This window comes from Gorilla gorilla, chromosome 2, assembly GCF_029281585.2.
Source record: "Gorilla gorilla gorilla isolate KB3781 chromosome 2, NHGRI_mGorGor1-v2.1_pri, whole genome shotgun sequence".
In the NCBI taxonomy this organism is placed as follows: Eukaryota; Metazoa; Chordata; class Mammalia; order Primates; family Hominidae; genus Gorilla; species Gorilla gorilla.
The window spans coordinates 43,561,049-43,584,835 of NC_086017.1; the positions used below are offsets into that span (position 1 = coordinate 43,561,049).

At 38.3% G+C, this 23,787-nt stretch overlaps 1 protein-coding gene and 1 long non-coding RNA gene across 26 annotated transcripts in view; one reads left to right on the forward strand and one right to left on the reverse strand.

The window, feature by feature from the left end:
* CLASP2 (cytoplasmic linker associated protein 2) overlaps positions 1-23,787 on the reverse strand; it is a 223,912-nt gene that overhangs the window by 187,825 nt on the left and 12,300 nt on the right. For all 25 annotated transcript variants that reach the window (XM_055383029.2, XM_055383025.2, XM_031009614.3 and 22 more), the window contains exons 2-6: positions 14,734-14,812; positions 7,716-7,819; positions 4,305-4,396; positions 3,088-3,163; positions 397-494 (exon numbers count right to left, since the gene is read on the reverse strand). In XM_055383029.2, the coding sequence (XP_055239004.1) occupies positions 397-494; positions 3,088-3,163; positions 4,305-4,396; positions 7,716-7,819; positions 14,734-14,812 (449 nt within the window). The remainder of the gene's footprint in view (positions 1-396; positions 495-3,087; positions 3,164-4,304; positions 4,397-7,715; positions 7,820-14,733; positions 14,813-23,787) is intronic.
* The window catches only part of LOC129532643 (uncharacterized), a 33,114-nt gene continuing 11,193 nt past the window's right edge, over positions 1,867-23,787 (forward strand). Inside the window, exons 1-2 of the long non-coding RNA XR_008678464.2 lie at positions 1,867-1,978; positions 4,627-4,753. This is a non-coding gene — a long non-coding RNA (uncharacterized lncRNA). The remainder of the gene's footprint in view (positions 1,979-4,626; positions 4,754-23,787) is intronic.

Below are 23,787 nucleotides of genomic sequence, written 5' to 3' on the forward strand. Positions count from 1 at the left end.
GCCGGGTGCAGTGACTCACGCCTGTAATCCCAGCACTTGGGGAGGCTGAGGTGGGTGGATCACCTGAGGTTGAGAGTTTGAGACCAGCCTGACCAACATGGAAAAACCCCGTCTCTACTAAAAATACAAAAAATTAGCTGGGCATGGTGGCAAGCGCCTCTAATCCCAGCTACTCGGGAGGCTGAGGCAGAAGAATCACTTGAACCCAGGAGTCAGAGGTTGTGGTAAGCCAAGATCGCGCCATTGCACTCCAGCCTGGGCAACAAGAGCAAGACTCCATCTCAAAAAAATAAAAAAATAAATAAATAAATAATACATTGAAATACACAAATAAAATGAAAACTTTTAAAACTAGTGGTGAAAAAAAAAAAAAGAACCAAATTTAGCAAGACTTACCTAGCAGGGGGAATTCCTCTCTTATAAAGATCCATCCTCACTTTTTCTCCCACATGTCTATAAATCTCCACTATAGCCAATATTGCAGCATCTCTCACCTGTCAAAGAATTCAGAACTTTTTAAGAAACTTATATATGATACAATAAAATACTTCATCTCAAGGTAACATTACACTAACAGACCAACTTGAAGCTCTAAGTGGATTTTAATGCCCCTGCATATATGGCTTGTCATCAGTAAAAAAACAACAGGGCCTGCCAAGATACTTCTAGAAAAAACTACTAAAAGATGATTTTACAGAAATTTGAGAAACTTGTCAATAAAAGTTACTTATTAAGCTTTTAAAAAATCTATTTGTGGCCAGGCACAGTGGCTCATGCCTGTAATCCCAGCACTTTGGGAGGCCAAGGAGGGTGGATTGCCTGATGTCAGGAGTTTGAGACCAGTCTGGCCAACATGCTGAAACCCCGCCTCTACGAAAAATACAAAAAAATTAGCTGGGCATGGTGGCATGCGCCTGTAATCTCAGCTACTCAGGAGGCTGAGGCAGGGGAATTGCTTGAACCAGGTAGGTGGAGGTTGCAGTGAGCCAAGATCGTGCCACTGCCCTCCAGGCTGGGCAACAGAGCAAGACTCCATCTCAAAATAAACAAATAAATAAATAAATAAATAAATAAATAATAATAATAATGATAAATCTATTTGTAGGCCCGGTACGGTGGCTCATGCCTGTAATCCCAGCACTTTGGGAGACCAAGGCTGGCGGATCACCTGAGGTCAGGAGTTTGAGACCAGCCTGGCTACCATGGTGAAACCCCATTTCTACTAAAAATACAAAAAATTAGCCCGGCGTGGTGGCACATGCCTGTAATCCCAGCTACTTGAGAGGCCGAGGCAGGAGAATCGCTTGAACCAGGGAGGTGGAGGTTGCAGTGAGCCAGGATCACGCCAGCTTGGGCAACAAGAGCGAAACTCCGTCTCAAAAAAAAAAAAAAAAAAATCCTATCTGTAGTAAGATTACGTAAACAACTGCCAATAATTATATTAATACAAATTATGATCATGGTTAACGTATTTTCCTGTATTAAAACTGCATTTCAAGAATGTGGCCTGAACTCAAACAGATACTTTTTACACTAATATTCACAGCAGCATTATTCACAATAGCCAAATGTGGAAACAACCAAAATGTCCATCCACAGATAAATGGATAAACCAAATGTGCTATATACACACGATGGAATATTATTCAGCATAAAAAAGAAGGGAAGGAAATTCTGATACATGCTACAAGATGGACGTACCTTGAAGACATTATGCTAAATAAACAAGCTGGACACAAAAGAACAAATATTCTATCATTCTACTTCTATGAGGTACACAGAACAGTCAAATTCACAAAGACAGAAAGGAGAACAGTGGTTGCCAGGAGCTGGGGAGGGGGAGGGGGCGCCGGGGGTGTGACGGGGGACTGCCAGGGACTGGGGAGTTGCTGTTTCATGGGTACAGGGTTTCAGTCTGGGAAGATGAAGAAGTTCTGGAGCTAGATGGCGGTGACGGGTGTTGCAAAACAATGTGAATGTACGTAATGCCACTGAACTTACATTTAAAAATGGTTAGAATGGTAAATTTTATATTGTATTTGCTATAATAAAAGAAAAAAAAAGAATGTGGTCTGAATACAGGAATTTGAAAGGTAGCTCTAGTTCCCTTGCACAGCTCATTGTGAAATAGCAACTGAAGAGACAGTAGAATTCTCTGCAAACGTCTTCAGAGCAGGTAGGATCTAAAAGAAGGGAAAATCTTTCCCGAGGTCACTCCAAATGGCCAAGCTGAGCCAAAAGGTTACAGTCAAGATTCAAGTTCACCATGAGGGACATGAACCAGAACACATCCCTGTATTATACCTATAGTATAGACCAGGGATCCCCAAGCCCCAGGCCATGGACTCATATGGGTTCGTAGCCTGTTCAAGGACCACAACAGGAGGTGAGCGGCAGGGAAGCAAGCTTTACCGCCTGAACTCTACCTCCTGTCAGATCGGTGGCAGCATTAGATTCTCATAGAAACACAAACCCTATTGTGAACTGTGCATGCGAGGGGATCTAGGTCGCATACTCCTTATGAGAATCTAACTAATACCTGATGATCTGAGGTAGAACAGTTTCATCCCAAAACCATCCCTACCCCGCCCATGGAAAAACTGTCCCTGGTGCCAAAAAGGTTGGGGGCCGCTGGTATAGACAGTTCAGATAAAAAAGTTTCTAATAACTGATATACCACTGATATAAATCCTCTCTGTTAAGTAGGGTTCTTACAATTGCAAAATGTTATGCAGCCAATTTCAGCAATAACCAAAGGAAGCTGACAATCTGTGCCCACAATTAACATACAGGTAGACTGTAGCAGGGAATCTAAGCTCTTTGTTACTCAGTCTCTCACACTCAAGAACTAACCATTAAGTCCCATCTGTCCTTACTACTAGCCAAACAACTGACAAACATAAACAACTTTCATGAATATAATGTTTTTAAAAACTAACTTTGATGGATTTTTTTTAATGAGGTAAAATCTTGATTTCAGCATCCCCCTCCACCCTCTCTCTTCTTTTTTAAAAACAGAATAAGAGGACTAGAAAAGAAATGGTAGCCAAAAAATCAGTCAATGCTTGAATGTAAATAAAATTTTACCTGACTGTTGGAGTCTCCAAACAGGATACACAAATGTGGTATCAATTTGCTGATGACTAATGGCTGAGCCCCAAAACTAAATATAATTTGAGGAAAAAATAAAGAAAATTTGTTTTTAATAAACAGTAAACAAAATATCCTTATACCTTCTTGTCTGTAGCAATATAACAAATATAGCGGAGAGGATGGGCACACATCATTAAAACATGAAGGATATGAGACATAAGCAAAAAATAATTCTAAGCAATGTAGCAAAAAATAATTCTAAGCAATGTAGTATGCAAACTTGAATAATCACAACTGACAGTGAAGACAACACATACTCCAATAGATTAAAATGTTCAACAGTGGCACTCTTAAACCTAGCAACCTATGAATAACTTAAGAAAATCAGAGTTTTCACTTTTAAAATTGTGATTTTTTTAGACTCTGGTCTCAAATAAATGCATTCCAATGAAATAAGTAAATTAAAAGATCTTTATGCTTATGGCAGGAGAGCCAAAACCCAGCACAAAGAGCTGTGCAGACTGAGTACACTTATAGGCTCTAGAGGGCAGAAAGGACTATAAAGTAATAAAAGAAAATAAGTGAAAATATAGTTAAGAAAAGGAAGTAGCACTATAGGAAAAGCTGAAAGCTACTACATATGACCTATGACATTGCATAGAACCTAAAAAAATAATCCACAGCAAGAACAAAAGTCCTAGCATTTTTTCAGATCAGAGTCATAGTTCTGTGGCAACTACGGCAGCCAGAACTCTACACACAGCTACCAGGCTCACTGTCTAGTTACCTGGGAAAGTTTTGCTTGGTCTATGATTCTGGTACCCACCCACACTACTCTAGGGGTAGGGTGGGGATGGGAAATGACTATAATATGTGAAATATCATTGAATTAAAAGCAATTCCAAATTCAATCCAGAACAGAAATAGATACTAAGTTATCAGCATATCAGTTCCATGACCATCTGTTTTGGGTGGCTACTATTAACATACTAAAGAAAAAAAGAGAAACACTTATTACTGACATAACAGAAAAATTAAGAACATGAAAGATAACATACACAAAAAATGAACACTAAAGGTATCAAATGAAGTTATATGCTTTAATAATTTTAAATGTGTTATTACCATAGCTTTCCTTGACTTTGTGAACTGAGGTTTTTTTTAGAGAAATAAAAAACAAGACAGTTATTTTCAGTAATCATAAAACTTACATGTTTAAGGTTTCAATAAGACACAGACACACGCCTTCTCGAGATCGAAAATTCTTGTGTTTAAAACCAGAAGCCAACTGCTCCCAAATGTACTATTTGAAAGAAAAGTAAAAACGTATAACAAAAAACTAAATTATTCATGTTATAAACTTTTATTTCTTCCCAATCTTACTACCAACCTTATCGGTAACTGAATGTTTTCATCAGACTGTTGTTCATTTCTCCACTACTTACAAGTTTTTCTAAGCCAAATTACACAATTGCTCTCACCCATTTTTATTACCTTAATCACATTTTAGTACTTTTATATATTTCACTTTAGATTTTGATTATTCTCAGAAGAACCATGTCCAACAACTGAAAACCTTAGAATTTCCAAGGACACAGGATTTCTTCTATAATTAAGAAACCTTCAATAACAATGCTGCCATTATAAGTCCAGCAGTCCAGTAAGTATTTAAGTGGTCCAACATTGCCTAGCAACTAATATAGACTCACATGGAACAGGCTTTTTTTTTTTTTGGACATTTTATAATGCAGACTTTTTTCCTTTTAATGCTGGATCCAAATTCAGAGACGTATTTGGGCAATTCATTTTATAGCTACCTACCACACTTTTCTGTTAGAAAAAGCATAGATAACTGCTGCCATCTCAGCTCACTGCAACCTCCCTGCATGATTCTCCTGCCTCAGCCTGCCGAGTGCCTGCGATTGCAGGCGCGCCGCCACGCCTGACTGGTTTTCGTGTTTTTTTGGTGGAGACGGGGTTTCACTGTGTCGGCTGGGCTGGTCTCCAGCTCCTAACCGCGAGTTATCTGCCAGCCTCGGCCTCCCGAGGTGCCGGGATTGCAGACGGAGTCTCGTTAACTCAGTGCTCAATGGCGCCCATGCTAGAGTGCAGTGGCGTGATCTCGGCTCGCTACAACCACCTCCCAGCCGCCTGCCTTGGCCTCCCAAAGTGCCGAGATTGCAGCCTCTGCCCGGCCGCCACCCCGTCTGGAAAGTGAGGAGCGTCTCCGCCTGGCCGCCCATCGTCTGGGATGTGAGGAGCCCCTCTGCCTGGCTGCCCAGTCTGGAAAGTGAGGAGCATCTCTGCCCGGCCACCATCCCATCTAGGAAGTGAGGAGCGCCTCTTCCCGGCCGCCATCACATCTGGGAAGTGAGGAGCGTCTCTGCCCGGCCGCCCATCGTCTGAGATGAGGGGAGCACCTCTGCCCTGCCGCCCCGTCCGGGATGTGAGGAGCGTCTCTGCCCCGCTGCCCCGTCTGAGAAGTGAGGAGACCCTCTGCCTGGCAACCGCCCTGTCTGAGAAGTGAGGAGCCCCTCCGCCCAGCAGCCACCCCCGTCTGGGAAGTGAGGAGCGTCTCCGCCCGGCAGCCACCCCGTCCGGGAGGGAGGTGGGGGGGTCAGCCCCCTGCCCGGCCAGCCGCCCCGTCTGGGAGGGAGGTGGGGGGATCAGCCCCCCACCCGGCCAGCCGCCCTGTCCGGGAGGTGAGGGGCGCCTCTGCCCGGCCGCCCCTACTGGGAAGTGAGGAGCCCCTCTGCCCGGCCAGCCGCCCCCTCCCGGAGGGAGGTGGGGGTGTCAGCCCCCCGCCCGGCCAGCCGCCCCGTCCGGGAGGGAGGTGGGGGGGTCAGCCCCCCGCCCAGCCAGCCGCCCCGTCCGGGAGGGAGGTGGGGGGGGTCAGCCCCTCGCCTGGCCAGCCGCCCCGTCCGGGAGGTGAGGGGCGCTTCTGCCCGGCTGCCCCTACTAGGAGGTGAGGAGCCCCTCTGCCCGGCCAGCCGCCCCGTCCGGGAGGGAGGTGGGGGGCGGTCAGCCCCCCGCCCGGCCAGCCGCCCTGTCTGGGAGGTGAGGGGCGCCTCTGCCCGGCCGCCCCTACTGGGAAGTGGGGAGCCCCTCTGCCCGGCCACCACCCCGTCTGGGAGGTGTACCCAGCAGCTCATTGAGAACGGGCCATGATGTCAATGGCGGTTTTGTGGAATGGAAAGGGGGTTAAGGTGGGGAAGGGATTGAGAGATCGGATGGTTGCCGTATCTGTGTAGAAAGAGGTAGACATGGGAGACTTTTCATTTTGTTCTGTAGTAAGAAAAGTTCTTCTGCCTTGGGATCCTGTTGATCTGTGACCTTACCCCCAACCCTGTGCTCTCTGAAACATGTGCTGTGTCCACTCAGGGTTGAATGGATTAAGGGCGGTGCAAGATGTGCTTTGTTAAACAGATGCTTGAAGGCAGCATGCTCGTTAAGAGTCATCACCACTCCCTAATCTCAAGTACCCAGGGACACAAACACTGCGGAAGGCCGCAGGGTCCTCTGCCTAGGAAAACCAGAGACCTTTGTTCACTTGTTTATCTGCTGACCTTCCCTCCACTATTGTCCTGTGACCCTGCCAAATCCCCCTCTGCGAGAAACACCCAAGAATGATCAATAAAAAATAAAAAAAAATAAAAAATAAAAAAAATTAAAAAAATAAAAAATAAAATAAAATAAAGAAAAAGCATAGATAAACCTATACAAATAATCTAAACCAATTATTTTGGGCGTAACAAGAAATCCAACTTTATTTTTACAAACGTAAAGCCAACTGTACCAATCAATCCTTTCTCCACATTTGGAAACACCACCTTTACCCTTTACTAAATTCAAATATACAACATACACAGCCCTCCTCTTTCTGTACTCAGTATTCTTTCTGGAGTCTGTATTCAGTTCTATTAATATATTTCTCTCTCCCTACCAAACTTTCAAGAAGGTGGCTTAAGAAATTACAAAAAAAAAAAAAAAATCTTAAATGTGAGTAACTTGACTCACCAATACTACCTCAGGAATGCTATTCCATATAAATACCTATATTTATGTTCAAAGATAGAAGTGCAAGGGATGCCCCTTATGGTACTGTTTGTAATCACAGAAAGCCAAAAACAACCTAAAATGTAAATGAATAAACAAGAGTGGAAGGATACTCACCACAATATTAAAAAAAAAAAAATTAGTTCTGAAATATAAAATATTTGGGAAAACATAGTAACCACCTGTGAAAAAATTTTCTTCTGGTCTCTGTAGGAGTTGCAGAAATGAACAATATAGCATTCAGTGTTCTCAAGCTTTCTCAATAAACATTTTATAATTTACAAAAAAGAGAAACCAAAAAATCCTAAAGTGTAACATAATCCGTATACTGTCAAATCACTGAAATCTATTAGTTAGCTTTTAAAAAAAAGCATTAAGAGTACAAAATAAGAATCAGAAGCAAAAAACCAGAAAGTCAAACATTGACACTGTATCTTAAATATCAACCTCTTAACAGTATTAGCAACAAATCATTGCTTAAAATTTCAGTGTTCATGCTTGCTGTGGCTTTAATGATTTCCTGTGATTACCATTAGCAAAATCTGAATTTTAAAATGTAGGCTTACCATAGGTGGTGCTACTTGATCCATTAACTTCAATATCAGAGTCTGAGCTTCATCTCGAACCTTGTCTTTGGCATCTCCCATTCTGTCTATTAAAGCTACAATAACTAAAGAAGGGGAGGGAGTAAAAGAGTAATTACTTATAACTCATCTCCATTAAAAACTATATTTTTCAAAATTACAAATAGCAATTGTTTCCATAAATGAAGAGTTGTGAGGTAAAGAAATTGTTTTAAGTTCTTTACACATGAATCCAATAAAAAATAACTGAGAAGTTTCACAAGAATACATGCAGCATGATATCTCCTTATAATAATGTTAAAAAAACAGCAAAACTAAATATTATTTTTCTGAGAGAAATGTATAGAGGAGGGGACAAGGAGGAAGTAGAATTCAAAGGGAACAGGTTCTAAAGTCAGTTCATAGGGCAAAAATATCTCATAGTCAAAATTATCTTCCTGTAATCCCTTAAATTACCACTACCATTTAGTGTGGTCGTACTAGGTGTGTGACCAAATGTCTATTTTTTAGACACCTTTTGTCTATTTCCTCAGCCATAAATGTGGGTAGCAGTACTCATCTCAGAGGATTATTGAAAATTAAAAAATGATACACATAAACAACTCAAAGAGTAAAGGGCACAGAGTAAGCACTTTCTATAATATGCCACCTACTATCACTATCACTATCATCATTCTGCATGTTCAAAAGCAAGGAAATTTGCTTTGTTTCTCTTTTGATATTACAGCTATACAGTAGTCCCCCCTCATCCACAGCTTTACTTTCTGTGGTTTCAGTTACCCATGGCCAACTGTGGTCTGAAAATATTATATGGAGAATTCTAGAAATAAACAACTCATAAGTTTTAAATTGTGCACCATTCTGAGTAGCATGATGAATTCTTGGACTGTCCCGCTCCATTCGGTATGGGATGTGAATGCTTCCTTTGTCCAACATACCCGCACTGTTCATGCTACCTGCCTATTAGCCCCTTAGTAGCCGTTTTGGTTATCAGATCAAAAACACATCGCATGTATAGCAGCAGTCCCCAATCTTTTTGGCATCAGGGATTGGTTTTGTGGAAGACAATTCTTCCACAGTGGCAGGGGGTGGGGAGGATGGTTTTGGGATCAGGCATCATAAAGAGTGCACAATCTAGATCCCTCAATATGCACAGTTCACAATAGGGCTCGTGCTCCTTTGAGAATCGAATGCTGCGGCTGATCTGACAGGAGGCAGAGCTCAGGTGGTAATGCTCACTTGCTGGCCACTCACCTCCTGCTGTGCAGCCCAGTTCCTAACAGGTCATGGACTGGTTTGGACTATCGGAGGCTTCAGGAATCCACTGGGGGTCTTGGAACACAGCCCCTGAAGATAATGGGGGACTACTACATAGCTTTTCTTTCTCTGAATCAACGGAGGACTAAGTCTAGTTTAAACAAGGGAAGGAGAAAGAAATGAGATCAAGAAAAATATTTCCCTGGTTTATTTATAAACACATATAATTAAATGTGTATATAATTTGAAGCCAATCTATTATCTATAATGTAATAACCAAAACTGATATAGTAATGAACAAGAGTTAAAGAAAAAAGAAATTACATTCTTTTGGGAAAAAAATGACTAGAGTGAGAAGGCAACATGCCAAATGGAAAGATATTAAGCTTAATCACAGAAATGACTGTGTAAGAAATCAATGTCCTCAACATAAAAATCATAAGTCTAATTATGAGGCAACGTTCATCAATAGGAACAATATAAATTCTTCTCATACATCTTGGATGTACTGATAACACTAGAAGAATTTATCAACATCTATAAGGTTGGCCATTATGGGCTTCTGGTTCTGATAGCTTCTGAAAGGCAGAAGACAATAGTAAACACCTAACAAATGTTAGATATTATTATGCACTAATCACTGAATTATCTCATTTAATCCTTGCAACAGTCCTATTAAACAGAGTAGGCCCATTTGATAGAGAAGGCACAGCAGGATTAAATAACTTATCCAAGGTCATGCAAACAACAAGCAATGAAACCAGGTTTTAAATAATTTATACTGGCCAGGTGCAGTGGCTCTCACCTGTAATCCCAGCACTTTGGGAGGCCAAGGCAAGTGGATCACTTGGGGCCAGGAGTTTGAGATCAGCCTGGCCAACATGACAAAATCCCATCTCCACTAAAACTATAAAAATTAGCTGAGCGTGGTGATGCGTGTCTGTAGCCCAGCTACTTGGGAGGCTGTGGTGGGAGGATGGTTTGAGCCCAGGAGGCAGAGGCTGCAGTAAGCTAAGATCACACCACTGCACTCCAATCTAGGCAACAGAGTAAGACCCTGTCTCAAAAAAATAATAAATAAATAAATAAATATCTATACAATGTGAGATCAAAGTCATAACCATCTCCATTTACTTATAATTTGAGGTGTTTGAGTGTGTGTGTATATGTTAACAACCATATAACAATAATGGAAAAAGAAAAGACACTTCATTCCTGAGAGGTGAAATTTAACTCCAACAAGAAAATTCAAATGTTGGCCCAAACAGGGGCTCACTTCAATATTAAAAACCATTTTACGAAACATAAACAAAAACAAAAAACTTCACATTACATAAAATTATTACAGCTAATAATTTAAACAAGAAATTCATACTGTTTTTGCACTGGATCGCTTTTTAACACATACTACCTTGAAGTCAAATAGAACAAGACTGTATTCCTAACTCTACCAGTTACTAATTACAAAACAGAAAATTCCCTGAACTTCAAAGTTTCCTTGTCTGTAAAATATGGAAGGATGACAGAACTATACCTCACATGACTAGTGACAGGATGAAGTAAAATAAGGAAAAAGCACCTGTACCAAGCCCATGACCATTGAATTATCATTTAATATGATGAATATTCAACAAATATTTATTGGGTATCCAGAACAGAATTTTTCACTCAATAGGCTCTCCATATGAATGTGTTAAACAAATGAATCAATCTATCACAGACTGGAATTTGGACAATGACACATGGAAGAAGTCTGAAACGTAACTCTTAGTATTTTTTTTTCTTTTAGCATCGTACAAGATGCAAAGCATTCTACAAAAGTGATAACCGGGTAGCCTAACTATTCTTGTATTCCTTCTACAATAACATTTTGGGTTAAAATTGTTTAAAATTTTAAAATAGTTTACAAAATTTATAAGATATGAGATCCTTTACTGAATCAGTTATAAAACCAGGGCTGGTGATCAATATTAAATGTAAATTGTATATTTTTTGTTTGAAAATTATATTTTTCCACAATATATATGGTCACAAAAGGAAACAACTATTTTCTATTATTAATACTATGTATATAGATTATATATTTAAGAATTACATTAATAGAGCTCATACTCTTTTTGGAACTGTATCTAAAACCAAAAATGAATCTCAATTTTCCTAAAACACTTCTCACTTTTAACGTAAAAGAATATTAAAAATACCTGTAATGATAACTAATAACCCGAGTGCACCAAAACTAAACATTATCTCTCAAATCAAGTTATATATATATCTACAGTTAGATTATCAAAAAACCTTCCAGACATAATTCAATTCAACTCCTTCCTTTTACAGAAAGACTCCTAAAGTGATCTGGCTAAGTTCTGTAACAGAGATAAAACCCAAAAGCTAACTCTGGGACTCTTAGTCCAGTTCCATACCTCTGTAAGAGCACACAGGTATGCTGCCAATCTTGCAGAGCTGTTCTACAAATTAGAAATGAAGTGAGGATAATCTTTCAAGTATGTAAAGTAGTAAAAGGGTAAAAGGTAAATAGGCAAAAATGGGTAAAAAGTAGGCATTCAATTAATTGATAGCAAAGCTGTGATAAAATTTTCCTATTATACCACACTGTATATTACCCTAAAGTAATAACAAGCTCAAGTTTCATTAAGGAAAATGATGAGCACTTATGATTCAAAGTGAAAGCAATACTGACTGACAGTAAATGCACAGGGATAACAAAGAATAGGAGATTAAAAGGAAAAACTATACATACATAAGAGTGTGTGAACATGTGCCATCTAGTTGCACAAATACAAATGAAAAACACTAACCAACAAAAGCAAGTTAATGTAATTTATTAAGTATTTAACTGTATAAGAATCACAGAGTAAAGAAAAATTCAATGTGGGGTGAGGTTAACCTGAAAATTCCTGAGATTCTCAAATCCGAAGTACATTTTTAGAAGGGAAAGAAAGGACCATGGAGAAGAGGGGAAGATTTCAAAAAGAAATAAGGGCAGAGCAGATGCATAAACAAGTTCAGCTAGGCCTAGAAAGAGTGAGCAAGTTTCTGATTAGCTTAGAGTGAAGACAAAGTACTTGCTAAAGATTACAAAGAAAAAGTCTACTGAGATGGAGAAGGAACATACATGGTAAAAGACAGCTTAAGAGAATTAAGTTCTGAAAGCAGGGCAGTGTTGGGAGTCAAACTAGAATTCTGGTTCCAATATTCCCATTGCCTCAGTATGAGTGTAGTCAGTACCTAAAACCCCATGTGGTACTCCTGGTGTCTGAAAAATAAGTGAGATACATAATACCTAGAACTATTCTTAAGTCTAAATTTTCTCTGTAGCAATTAATAACAGGGAGCTACTACAGGGCAAGAGTCACAAACACAAATGTTTACGGTCAAGGAGACACAGGAAATGCTAAAATTGAGCCAGTTTAAGAAGTGCAGTATTCCAACCTTACCATATCATACCTAACTTTCTCAGTTACGAAGAGACAAGAGGATTTTGGGAGTGGGGAGATTTTACGAATTGGAAAGATCATCACCTAGACACAGGAGAAACTACAAAGCAACTTCTGATCAGGGTCACTACATTAGGCAATTTCTTGAGACAAGCCAGAAATACGAATTTTCATGTAAAACTTCTCAATTTTAAACATTGATTCAAAATATTTTAAGAAAATACAGGCTGGGCATGGTGGCTCACACCTGTGGTCCCAGCTACTCAGGAGGCTAAGGTGGGAGGATCACTTGAGTGTTGAGGAGGCTGAGGCTGCAGTGAGCCACGATCATACCACTGCACTCCAGCCTGGGTGACAGAGCAAGATCCCATCTCAAAAAAGAAAAACAAAGGAAGGAAAGAAAATAAAGAGACAGACAGAGACAGTGAGAGAAAGAAAGAAAGAAAACATAAACAAGTAAAATACTTGCAGAGCAATTTTCAATATCTACTATAGTTGTTGTTTCTTTTTTTTTTTTAAAGAGACAGAGGTTTACTCTGTTGCCCAGGGCTTGGTGGTGCAATCTTAGTTTACTGTAACCTTGAAATCCTGGGCCCAACCTCCCATCTCAGCCTTCAGAGTAGCTAGGACTACAGGCACACACCACTAAGCCTGCTAATTTTTTTTTTTTTTTTTTTTTTTTTGTAGAAACATGGTCTCACTCTATTGCCCAGGCTGGTCTCAAACTCCTGGCCTCAAGCAATTCTCCTACCTTAGCCTCCTAAACTGTTGGGATTACAGGTGTGAGCCAGTGAGTCCATGGGCCTATTATAGAGTTGTAAGGGGAGACTAACAGCTTAAAAAAAAAAAATCTTTTCAGAAAATATTAACACAAAGGATGAAGTGGAACCTGGTGTTGATTAAAACTAAATAATAAAGATAGGAAACCCCATCAGATGCTTCTGTTGAAAAGATAACTAGAAAATAAAAGAAAAAACTGACAGAATGGTAGGTAGCATACCAAACATGAAGAAAAAAGTTAACCAAACATATCAAAAAGTTAAGTGTGATGATATACTGATATTAGGAGGCATTAACTTAATCCACAAAAGAAAATCACTGGCCAGGCATGGTGGTTCATGCCTAAAATGCTAACACTTTGGGAGGCCGAGGTGAGAGGACTGCTTGAGCCCAGGAATTCAAGACCAGCATGGGTAACATAACAACACCCCATCTCTATTTTAAAATACAAAAGAAAAAAGCAAAGAAAATCACTAATATCTGAGGCTACCCTTCTATATGCTATATAATGCTACTATATAATAGGATCAAATCCACTTATAACATACTCTAAAGGTACATGAAGGTCATCTGGGTTTAGAAAATAAGTCAGAGCCAACTTTGTAATCCTAATAACTATACAAAGAAGAGCATTATCCTACCATATGCACTGTACTACAAACACACTGTAAGTAAGTGCTATTCAAAGTATGATCTACAGCCTAGGATCAATCTACAGACTGTCTATGATAAGGAAATTTAGAGTACTTCGAAAATGTTTTTAAAGCAATTTGACCAAAGAAATTTTGTTTGTTGCATCTAATGATAAAAAATTGGGTCTTGTTTTTTTTTTCATTTAATTTTGCTATAATTTATTTTTATTGTATTTTATAAAATATTGGTCTGCAACATGCTGGCAATGAAGAAACTGATCCTTCCCCACAAATAGTCTGAAACATGGCACTGTAAGTTATATTACAAATTTTGGCATTTCACAAAATAGTAAAAGATCCAGTAAAAACAATTTTCTTTCTTTCTTTTTTTTTTTTTTTTTTGCCTCAAAGGTGATTTAAGTAAGTTTAAAACCTTGTCTCTGGGTAAACTGAAATGCTAAGTAGCAGATCTCTGGGTTACATAAAATTACTTTTTTTTTTTTTTGAGACAGAGTCTTGCTCTGTCACCCAGGCTGGAGTGCAGTGGCATGATCTCAGCTCACTGCAACCTCCACCTCCTAGGTTCAAGAGATTCTCCTGCCTCAGCCTCCCAAGTAGCTGGGATTACAGGCACACGCCACCACACCTGGCTAATTTTTGTATTTTTTGTAGAGACATGGTTTTGCCATGTTGGCCAGGCTGGTCTCAAACTTCTGACCTTTGGTGATCCGCCTGCCTCGGCCTCCCAAAGTGCTGGGATTACAGAAATTACATTTTTTTAATTTACAGAGAACTATTTCTGCTAAATAAAAACTAACGAAAAAAGTCATCATGTCAAATCTTATTTAGAATTGTAAATAAACAAAGTTAACTTACCCATTGCTACATAGGATTTAAAGCGTGTTGATAATCTGTCCACAAAGGCACTTAAAATTTCCAATCCCATTAATGATACCTACAGATAAAAAGGGATTTTAATGAATATAAATTACTGATGCATACTTTAATATCAGTATTTAATTTTTGACATATAAAAGATCTTCATAAATATATTACATTTTTTAAAAATGAGATTTAAGTATTCAAGGGTAAACAGTCATGAGGTTAAGCACCCTAACCTCAAATGATTCAACAATAAAAACAACAATAATAACGTGTAAACAGGAAGATAGCAATAAAGCATATTTGGCACAATGCTAACTAGTAAATTAGACAAAGGTCACACAGGAGTTTACTGACTCTACAGTCATGCATCACTTAATGACAGGGATAAATTCTAACAAATGTATCATCAGGTAATTTTGTTATTGTGCAAACATCAGAGTGCATTTACACCTAGATAGTATAGCCTACCACAAACCTAAGCTATATGGTATATCTTATTGCTCCTAGGCTACTACCTGTACAGTATGTTACTGTGCAAAATACTGTAGGCAACTGTTGATACAATGGTATTTGTGTATCTAAACATAAAAAAGGTAATGCAAGCACAACATTGCAACAATTATGACGTCACCAGGCAACAGAAATTTTTCAGCTTTATTATAATCTTATGGGACCACCATTGTATATACAGTCCATCACTGACCACAATGTTGTTATGTGGTATGCATAACTATATTTGTAACTTTGAAATGTTTCCTAAATGTTAACAGTTAAAAATGAAGGCCTCTTTAATTACAGAGGAATTTCATCTTCTGTCTGGGATGTAGAAACTGGAAAGAATATCCCTCTCATTCTAACAAGAAAAAGCCCACTGGGTCTACAAAATCATGACTGTTCTTGAATCCATCAGAAAGCTAAGGCTGGAGAATAACCAACTAACCTGAAATCTAAACAAAGACATGGGACACAGGCAGTAGGTCACATGTGACAGAGGACAGGAGGAAAATAAACCCATGATGTAAGTGGGTAAGAAGAAGTCAGTTATACTTAACAAAACTATTTACAACTGAGTGTGGGCTAGCATGAAAACACAACTAGCCACAGACACAAGGAGAATTCATACCTACTTACAGGCTCTAGTTCACACCTACTTGCAAGCTCTTCCTCCACAAACCTCCACTGGACACTCTTAAGACTAAGGGCTGAGCAGGATATTGGATAAAGTATCTCTTGGTGGTACAGTCCTGGGGGAAGGAAACAGCTGCCTGTGCAGGAAAGGCACAAAGGCTCCTAGTACCCTTGTCCCATAAGAAACAAAAGCTTGAAACTAAGAAATAAAAGTTTGAAGCTCCTCAGTGAAGGATATCAAACACTGTTACGCCTAAGGCACAGGTAAAACTCAATGCTATTAAGGAGAGGAAAAAGATAAAAAGCCTTCTACCCCAGAGGAAGGCGCAGAAAAACATCCTGGGGCCCATATAATTAAAGGTCTCTAGTTGGGGAAAGCCATGGTCTTTATAAAACCTTACCCCAAGACTCAGAACAAAAAGCTTCCTAAGACTGAAGCTAGACCAGAAAAACAAAGAATGACGCTGTTTCCCCCAACCAGACCAGCAAGCATGAAATAAGAAGCAACAGCAGTCTACCAGTGGGGAAGGGGCAAGAACACGAAGAAGAATCCTCTATGAAGCACAAGAAAATAGGGAAAACCTAAAGTGCAGAGTTGAGTAGAAACTTGAGGAAACCCCTTCATAAAATTAACCAAGTGACAAAAAAATCTGAAGCAAATATGAACTAAAGTAACTATAGCAATCATAACATTGAAACCTAACTCAACTCCTGACTAGACTGACTGCATAGCTCCACACTATATATAAGTTTAGCAGAAAAAAGGCATGTCATCTCCAGGCATAAGTACTATTTAACTTGCTCTTAAACATCTTAAACACTGTCCAGTTTTCAACCACACATTATGAGACACACAAAAAAGCAAGGAGGGATAAATACCAATATCAAGAATAAAGCATGGAACAAAATACATAGATAATCTGAAAGCTGGAATTATCAGACCATTTAAATAACTGTGATTAATGTAGTAAATGTTCTAGTTAAAAGAGCCAACAACATGCAGGAATAAAAGGAATTCCAGCAGAGAGACCAAAACTTTAAGGCAGAGTCAAAATACAAATAATTTTTTAAATGCATTAAAAGCAAGGTAAAAGTGATTAAGATGCCTTTGATGGGTTCATCAAAAGATCTGATACAGAGAAGGAAAGAATCAGGGAATCTGAAAATACGTTCATACAAATTACTCAAATTGAAATACAAAAAGGAACAAAAAGGGAAGGGGAGAGACAAAGCATTCAAGAGCAGTGGGATAATATCAAATTGCCCAACATAATGTCATAGGAATTCTAGAAGAGAGGACAAGGTAGAAGAAATATTTGGAGGGAAAACAGCCAAGAATATAGTAAAAATAATGAAAGGCATCAAACCACACATCTCAGTCTCAGAAAACCCCCAAACAGAAAATTCCAAAAAACACCAAGACACATCCTATTCAAACTGTTAAAACCAGAGGAAAGAAAAATCTTAAAGTCAATGAGAAAAAAACAAAAGGACATTAACCACAAGTACAGAAGATTTCCGGCCAAAAAGTATGAGAGTAAGGAGACAATAGAATGACATTGTTACAGTATAGTAGTCCCCCCTTATCTGTTTAAGTAATACATCCCAAGACCCCAGTGGATACCTGAAACCACAGACAGTACTGAGACCTATATATAATAATTTTCCTACAAATATATACCTATGATAAAGTTTAATTTATAAATTTGGCACAGTAAAAGATTAACAATAATAAAGTATAATAACCATAACAATATACTATAACAAAAGTTACATGTGTCTTGTCTCTCTTAAAATATTATATTGTACTTACCTGTTTTGGGACTACAACTGACCACAGGTAAGTGAAACCGTAGAAAGCAAAACCACAGATTATTGTACTACCAAAAAAAAAAAAAAAAGAATGCTGTCGCTTCATAATTCTATACCTAGTTAAAATAAAAGATATTTTAAAAGACATTTTAAAACTAAAGGAGAAATAAAAAGTTTTTCAAACAAACAAAATCTAATAGAATTCATTACAAGAGACCTGTATCACAAGAAATGTTAAGGGAAAATCATCAGGGAAAAAAATACATGACAGCAGACAAAAACTTAGATCTACACTAAGAAATAACAGGAAATAGTTGAAATTAAAATAAATATTTAAAACCTTAAAAATAAGCTGGGAACAGTGGCTCATGCCTGTAACCCCAGCACTTTGGAAGGCAGGAAGATCACCTGAGGTCAGGAGTTCGAGACCAGCCTGGCCAGCATGGCAAAACCCCATCTCTACAAAAAATACAAAAATTAGCTGGGTGTGGTGGCACATACCTGTAATCCCAGCTACTCAGGAGGCTGAGGCACGAGAATCATCTGAACTTGGAAGGCAGAGGTTGCAGTGAGCTGAGATTGTGTCACTGCACTCCAGCCTGGCAACAAAGCAAGACACTGTCTCAAACAAACAAACAAACAAAAAAACCTTAAAAATATATGTATTTAATTACTCTAAAAACCAACTGACACTCTAAAACAAATACTAGGTCTATTGAGTTTAGTAAAGTCATGAGATAAAAGGTCACTATAAAAAAATCAATTGTGGGCCAGGTACGGTGGCTCATGCCTGTAATCCCAGCACTTTGGGAGGGTGAGGCAGGCAGATCACCTGAAGTCAGGAGTTCGAGACCAGCCCAACCAACAAGGTAAAACTCTGTCTCTACTAAAAAATACAAAAAAAATTAGCCAGGTGTGGTGGTGGGTGCCTGTAATCCCAGCTACTAGGGAGGCTGAGGCAGGAGAATCATTTGAACCTGGGAGGCAGAGGTTACAGTGATCTGAGATCGCGCCATTGCACTCTGGCCTGGGTGACAAGAGTGAAACTCCGTCTCAAAAAAAATAAAATAAAACAAACTGTGTTCCTATAGACCAGCACTCAACAATTGGGAATTTTCAAAATACTGTATCATTTACAAAACTAACAACAATCACAAAATACTTAGATATAATTCTAACAATTAAGTCCAAGATCTACATGCTGAAATCACAAAATGCTAATGAAAGTGATAGAAAAAGAGCTAAATAAATGGATATATATATATATATATATATATATATATATACATACACACACACACACACACACACATACATATATACACCAAGTTCATGAATTGGATAACTTAATATTATAAAGATTTGAAACCCCACAAATTGTTCTTGTGTGAATGCAATCCCAATCAAAATTCCAGTAGAATTTGATGCAGAAATCGACAAGCTGATCCTGAAATGTATATAGAAAGGTAAATGAATTAGAATACTCATATCAATATTGAGTAAGAAAAATGAAGTTACAGTGCAATTATCTGATTTGAAGACTTAATATAAACCTACAGTAATCAAGACAATGTGGGGGCTGTGCACAGAGGCACATGCCTGTAATCCCAGTACTTCTGGAGGCTGAGACAAGAGGATCGCTGGAGACCTGCCTGGGCAACATAGCGAGAACCTGTCTCTACAAAAAATTCTAAAAGTAGCTGGCCATGGTGGCACAGGCATATAATACCAGTTACTCAAGAGGCTGAAGCAGGAGGATTGCTTGAGCCCAAAAGTTTGAAGCTGTAGTGACCTATGAATGCACCACCGCACTCCAGCCTGGGTAACAGAGTAATACCCTGTCTCAAAAGAACAAACAAATATATAGATCAATGAAACAGAAGAGGGAGTACAAAAATAGACATACACATATATGGTCAACTGATCTCCAACAACTGTGCAAAGGCAATTCAATGAAGGAAAGAAATATACTTTTTCAATAAATGGTGATGTTACAATTGGATATCCATGTGCAAAATAAAAAATGAACCTCAACCTATACATCACATCATTTACAAAAATCAACTAAAAAATGTATGAGATATAAACATAAAACCTAAAACTATTAAACTACTAGAAGAAAACACAGGAGAAAATCTTTACACCTGGAGTACATAAATAATTCTTAGAGACAACATGAAAAGAAACATAAAAGAAAAAAACATAAAAGATTCTCGGAGACAACATAAAATTTTAAAAATTGATAAAGCAGACTTCACTAAGAACTTCTGCTTTTTAAAAGACATGGCTAAGAAAATGAAAAACCCAGTCACAGATTAAGAGAAAATATTTGCAAAATACTCATCTGATAGCCAACTGGGTTCACTGTAGAGTTTAAGAAGCCTATTCTAAAATTCATATGAAAATTCAAGGGGCCCAGAATTGTCAAAACAAGCTTGAAAAAGAAAAAGTTGGAAGACTCAAATTTCCCAATTTCAAAACATCCTGCAAAGCTTCTGTAATCAAGACAGTGTGACAATGGCACAAGAAGAGAAATAGAAATTAATCAAATAGAACTCAGAGTCCAGAAATAAACCCATACATTTTTATGGGCAACTGATTTTCAACAAGGGTGTCAAGACCATTCAATGGGGGAATGATTCAACATATGGTACTAGGACAACTGGATGAATGCGGACCACTACCTCACACCATACATAAAAATTAACTCAAAATGAATCATAAACCTAAATGTAAGAGCTAAAACTCTATAGTTATTAGAAGAAAACATAGGGTAAATCATTGTGACCTTGGCCATGGTTTCTTAGACAGGACATAAAAAGCATAAACAACAAACAAAAAAAGAATTAGAGTTTATCAAAACTAAAAACACCTAGTCTTCAAAAAAACACGATGAAGAAAGTGAAAAGACAACCAACAGAATAGGGGAAAATAATTGTAAAACATATATCTGTTAAGGGATTTGTATCCATAAGAACTTTTACAACGTAATAGTAAAAGGACAAATAACCCATTTTTTAAAACGAGCAAACAGAAAAGAATAGAAAGTCTGGAAATACACTCACATGAATACAATCAAATGATCTCTCACAAAAAAGCAAAGGCAATATAATGAAGAAAAGATAGTCTTTTCAACAAATCGTACTGCAACAACTGAGATCCACATGCAAAACATTAATCTAGACAGAGACCTTATGCCCTTCACCAAAAATTAACTCAAAGGATCATAAAACTAAATGTAAAATATAAAACTCCTAGAAAATAACATAAGAAAAAATCTAATTGACCTTGGTGTGGCAATGTCTTTTTAGATATGACACCAAAGGCATGGTCCATGAAAGAAATAACTGTTAAGTTGGGCTTCACTAAAATTAAAAACTTCTGTTCTATGGAAGATGTCTACAGAATGGGAAAACAAACCACAGACTGGGGGAAAATATTTGCAAAATACACATCTGATAAAAGACTGTAATGCAAAATATACAAACAACTCTTAAAACTCAACAACAAGAAAATAAACAACTCAAAAAATGGGCAAAAGATCCAAACAGTGCCTCACCAAAAAAGATGTAAGATATATAAACAGCAAATAAGCACATGAAGAGATTCTCAACATCATATGTCATTAGGAATTGCAAATAAAATTATGATAGCACTACACACCTATTAAAATGGCCATAACCCAATTCACCAACAACACTAAGTGCTGACAAAGGTAGGGAGAGAGAGGAACTCTCATTCACTACTGGTGGGAATGCAAAATAGTACAGTTATTTTGGCAGTTTCTTACAAAGCTATATATACTTTCCCCCATATGATCCAATGATCATTCATGTTCCTTGGTATTTAGCCAAAGGAGTTGAAAATTGATGTCCATAAAACACCTACACACTCATATTTTTTGTTTTTGTTTTTTGCAGAGACAGGGTTTCTCCACATTGCCCAAGATGGTCTTGAACTCCTGGACTCAAGCGATCCACTGGCCTTGGCCTCCCAAAGGGCTGGGATTACAGGCATGCACCACCATGCCCAGCCCACACTCATGTTTAAAGCAACTTTATTCACAGTTGGCAAAACTTGGAAGCAACCAAGATGTCCCTCAGTAGGTGAATGAATATGTAGTACATTCAGACAATGGAATAGTATTCAGCACTAAAAGGAAATGAGCTATCAAGGCATGAATAAGACATGAAAGAATCTTAAATGTATGCTATTAAGTGAAAGAAGTTAGCTTGAAAACGCTTCATACTGTTGGAGTCAAACTGTATGACATTTGGAAAAGGCAAAACTATGGAGATGGTAAAAGGATCAGTGACTGCCAGGGATTGGGGAAGGAGGAAGTTTTAGGCAGAGCACAGAGGATTTTTAGGGCAGTAAAACTATTCTGCATAGTACTATAATGTTAAGTATATTTATCAAAACCTATAGCATGTACAACACTTAGAGTGAAGCCTAATGTAAACTGTGGACCTTGAGTAATAATGATGTGTGAATGTAGGCTCATCAGTTATAACAAGTGTATCACTCTGGTAGGGGATGCTGACAGTGGAGGAGGCTGTGCATTATGCGGAAGCAGGCAGATATATGAGAAATCTGTCTCTCTTACTCAATTTTACTGTGAACCTAAAACAGCTCTAAAAAAATAAAACCTATTAAAAAACAAAAATGGGCAAAGAACTTGAATAGGCATTTCTCCAAATAAGATACACAAATGGCAGCCAGGCACAGTGGCTCATGCCTGTAATCCCAGCACTTTGAGAGGCCAAAGCGGGTGGATCACCTGAGGTCAGGAGATCGAGACCATCCTGGCTAACACGGTGAAACCCCATCTCTAATAAAAATATAAAAAATTAGCTGGGCATGGTGGCACGCACCTGTAGTCCCAGCTACTTGGGAGGCTGAGGCAGGAGAATCACTTGAACCTGGGAGGTGGAGGTTGCAGTGAGCCGAGATTGCACCACTGCACTCCAGCTTGGGTGACAGATGGAGACGCAGTCTAAAAAAATATATACATATATATATATATATATATATGAATGGCTTATAAGCACATGAAAAGATGCTCAACATTATTAGTCATTAAAGAAATGCAAATCAAAACCACAATAAGATACTACTTCACACCTACTAGGAAAATGGAAAATGTCAAATGTTGGTAAGGACGTAGAGTGATTGGAACCCTTATATGCTGGTGGTGGGAATGTAAAATGGTGCAGCCATTGAAGAAAACAGTTTGGCAGTTCCTCCTAAAGTTAAACATAAATTTACCACATGGCCCAGGAATTTCACTCTTAGGTATATACCCAAAGGAAGTGACTCAAACAGATACAGCCATACATACTTGTACGTCAATGTTCACTGCAGCATTATTCACAACAGTCAAAGGTGGAAACAGCCCACATGTCCACCAACTGATGCACAGATAAACAAAATGTAGTATATGCATACAACAGAATTTTACTCATCCATAAATACGAATGGCTGATACATGCTATAACACAGATTAACCTTGAAAATATCATAGTTCAATGAAGCTAGTCACAAGAGGCTACATGTTATATGGTTCAATTTATAAGAAATGTCTACAATACGTAAATCTATAAAGATAAGAAGTAGAATAGTGGTAGCTTAGGACTAGGTTGGGGTAGGTATGGAGGGTGGTATAATAGCTAAAAGGTAAAGAGTTCTTTTGGAGGTGATGAAAATGTTTTAAAATTTACTGTGGTGATGGTTGCACAAACCTGTAGCTATTACAAAATCAATGTAATATACACTTCAAATGAGTGAATTATACAGAATGAGATATCAATAGAGCTGTTAAAATTGAAAATCCAAAATAGACTCAATTACACATATATGAGCCAAGCAGTATCTCAAATAAGCAGGAAAAATGTGTACTCTTAAGAATATACTTAGGAATCTATCCCCAAGATATACAAGTAAAATTATGAAAAGACATGCAAAAATTATTCACTACAAGAGACTGGAAACTATCCAAACATTCATCAATATGGGACAGATTCAGTAAACCATGGTGTATCCACACTACAGGATACTATGACACTTTAAAAATAAAAATGAAGACTACCCTAATTCTGCTATGCA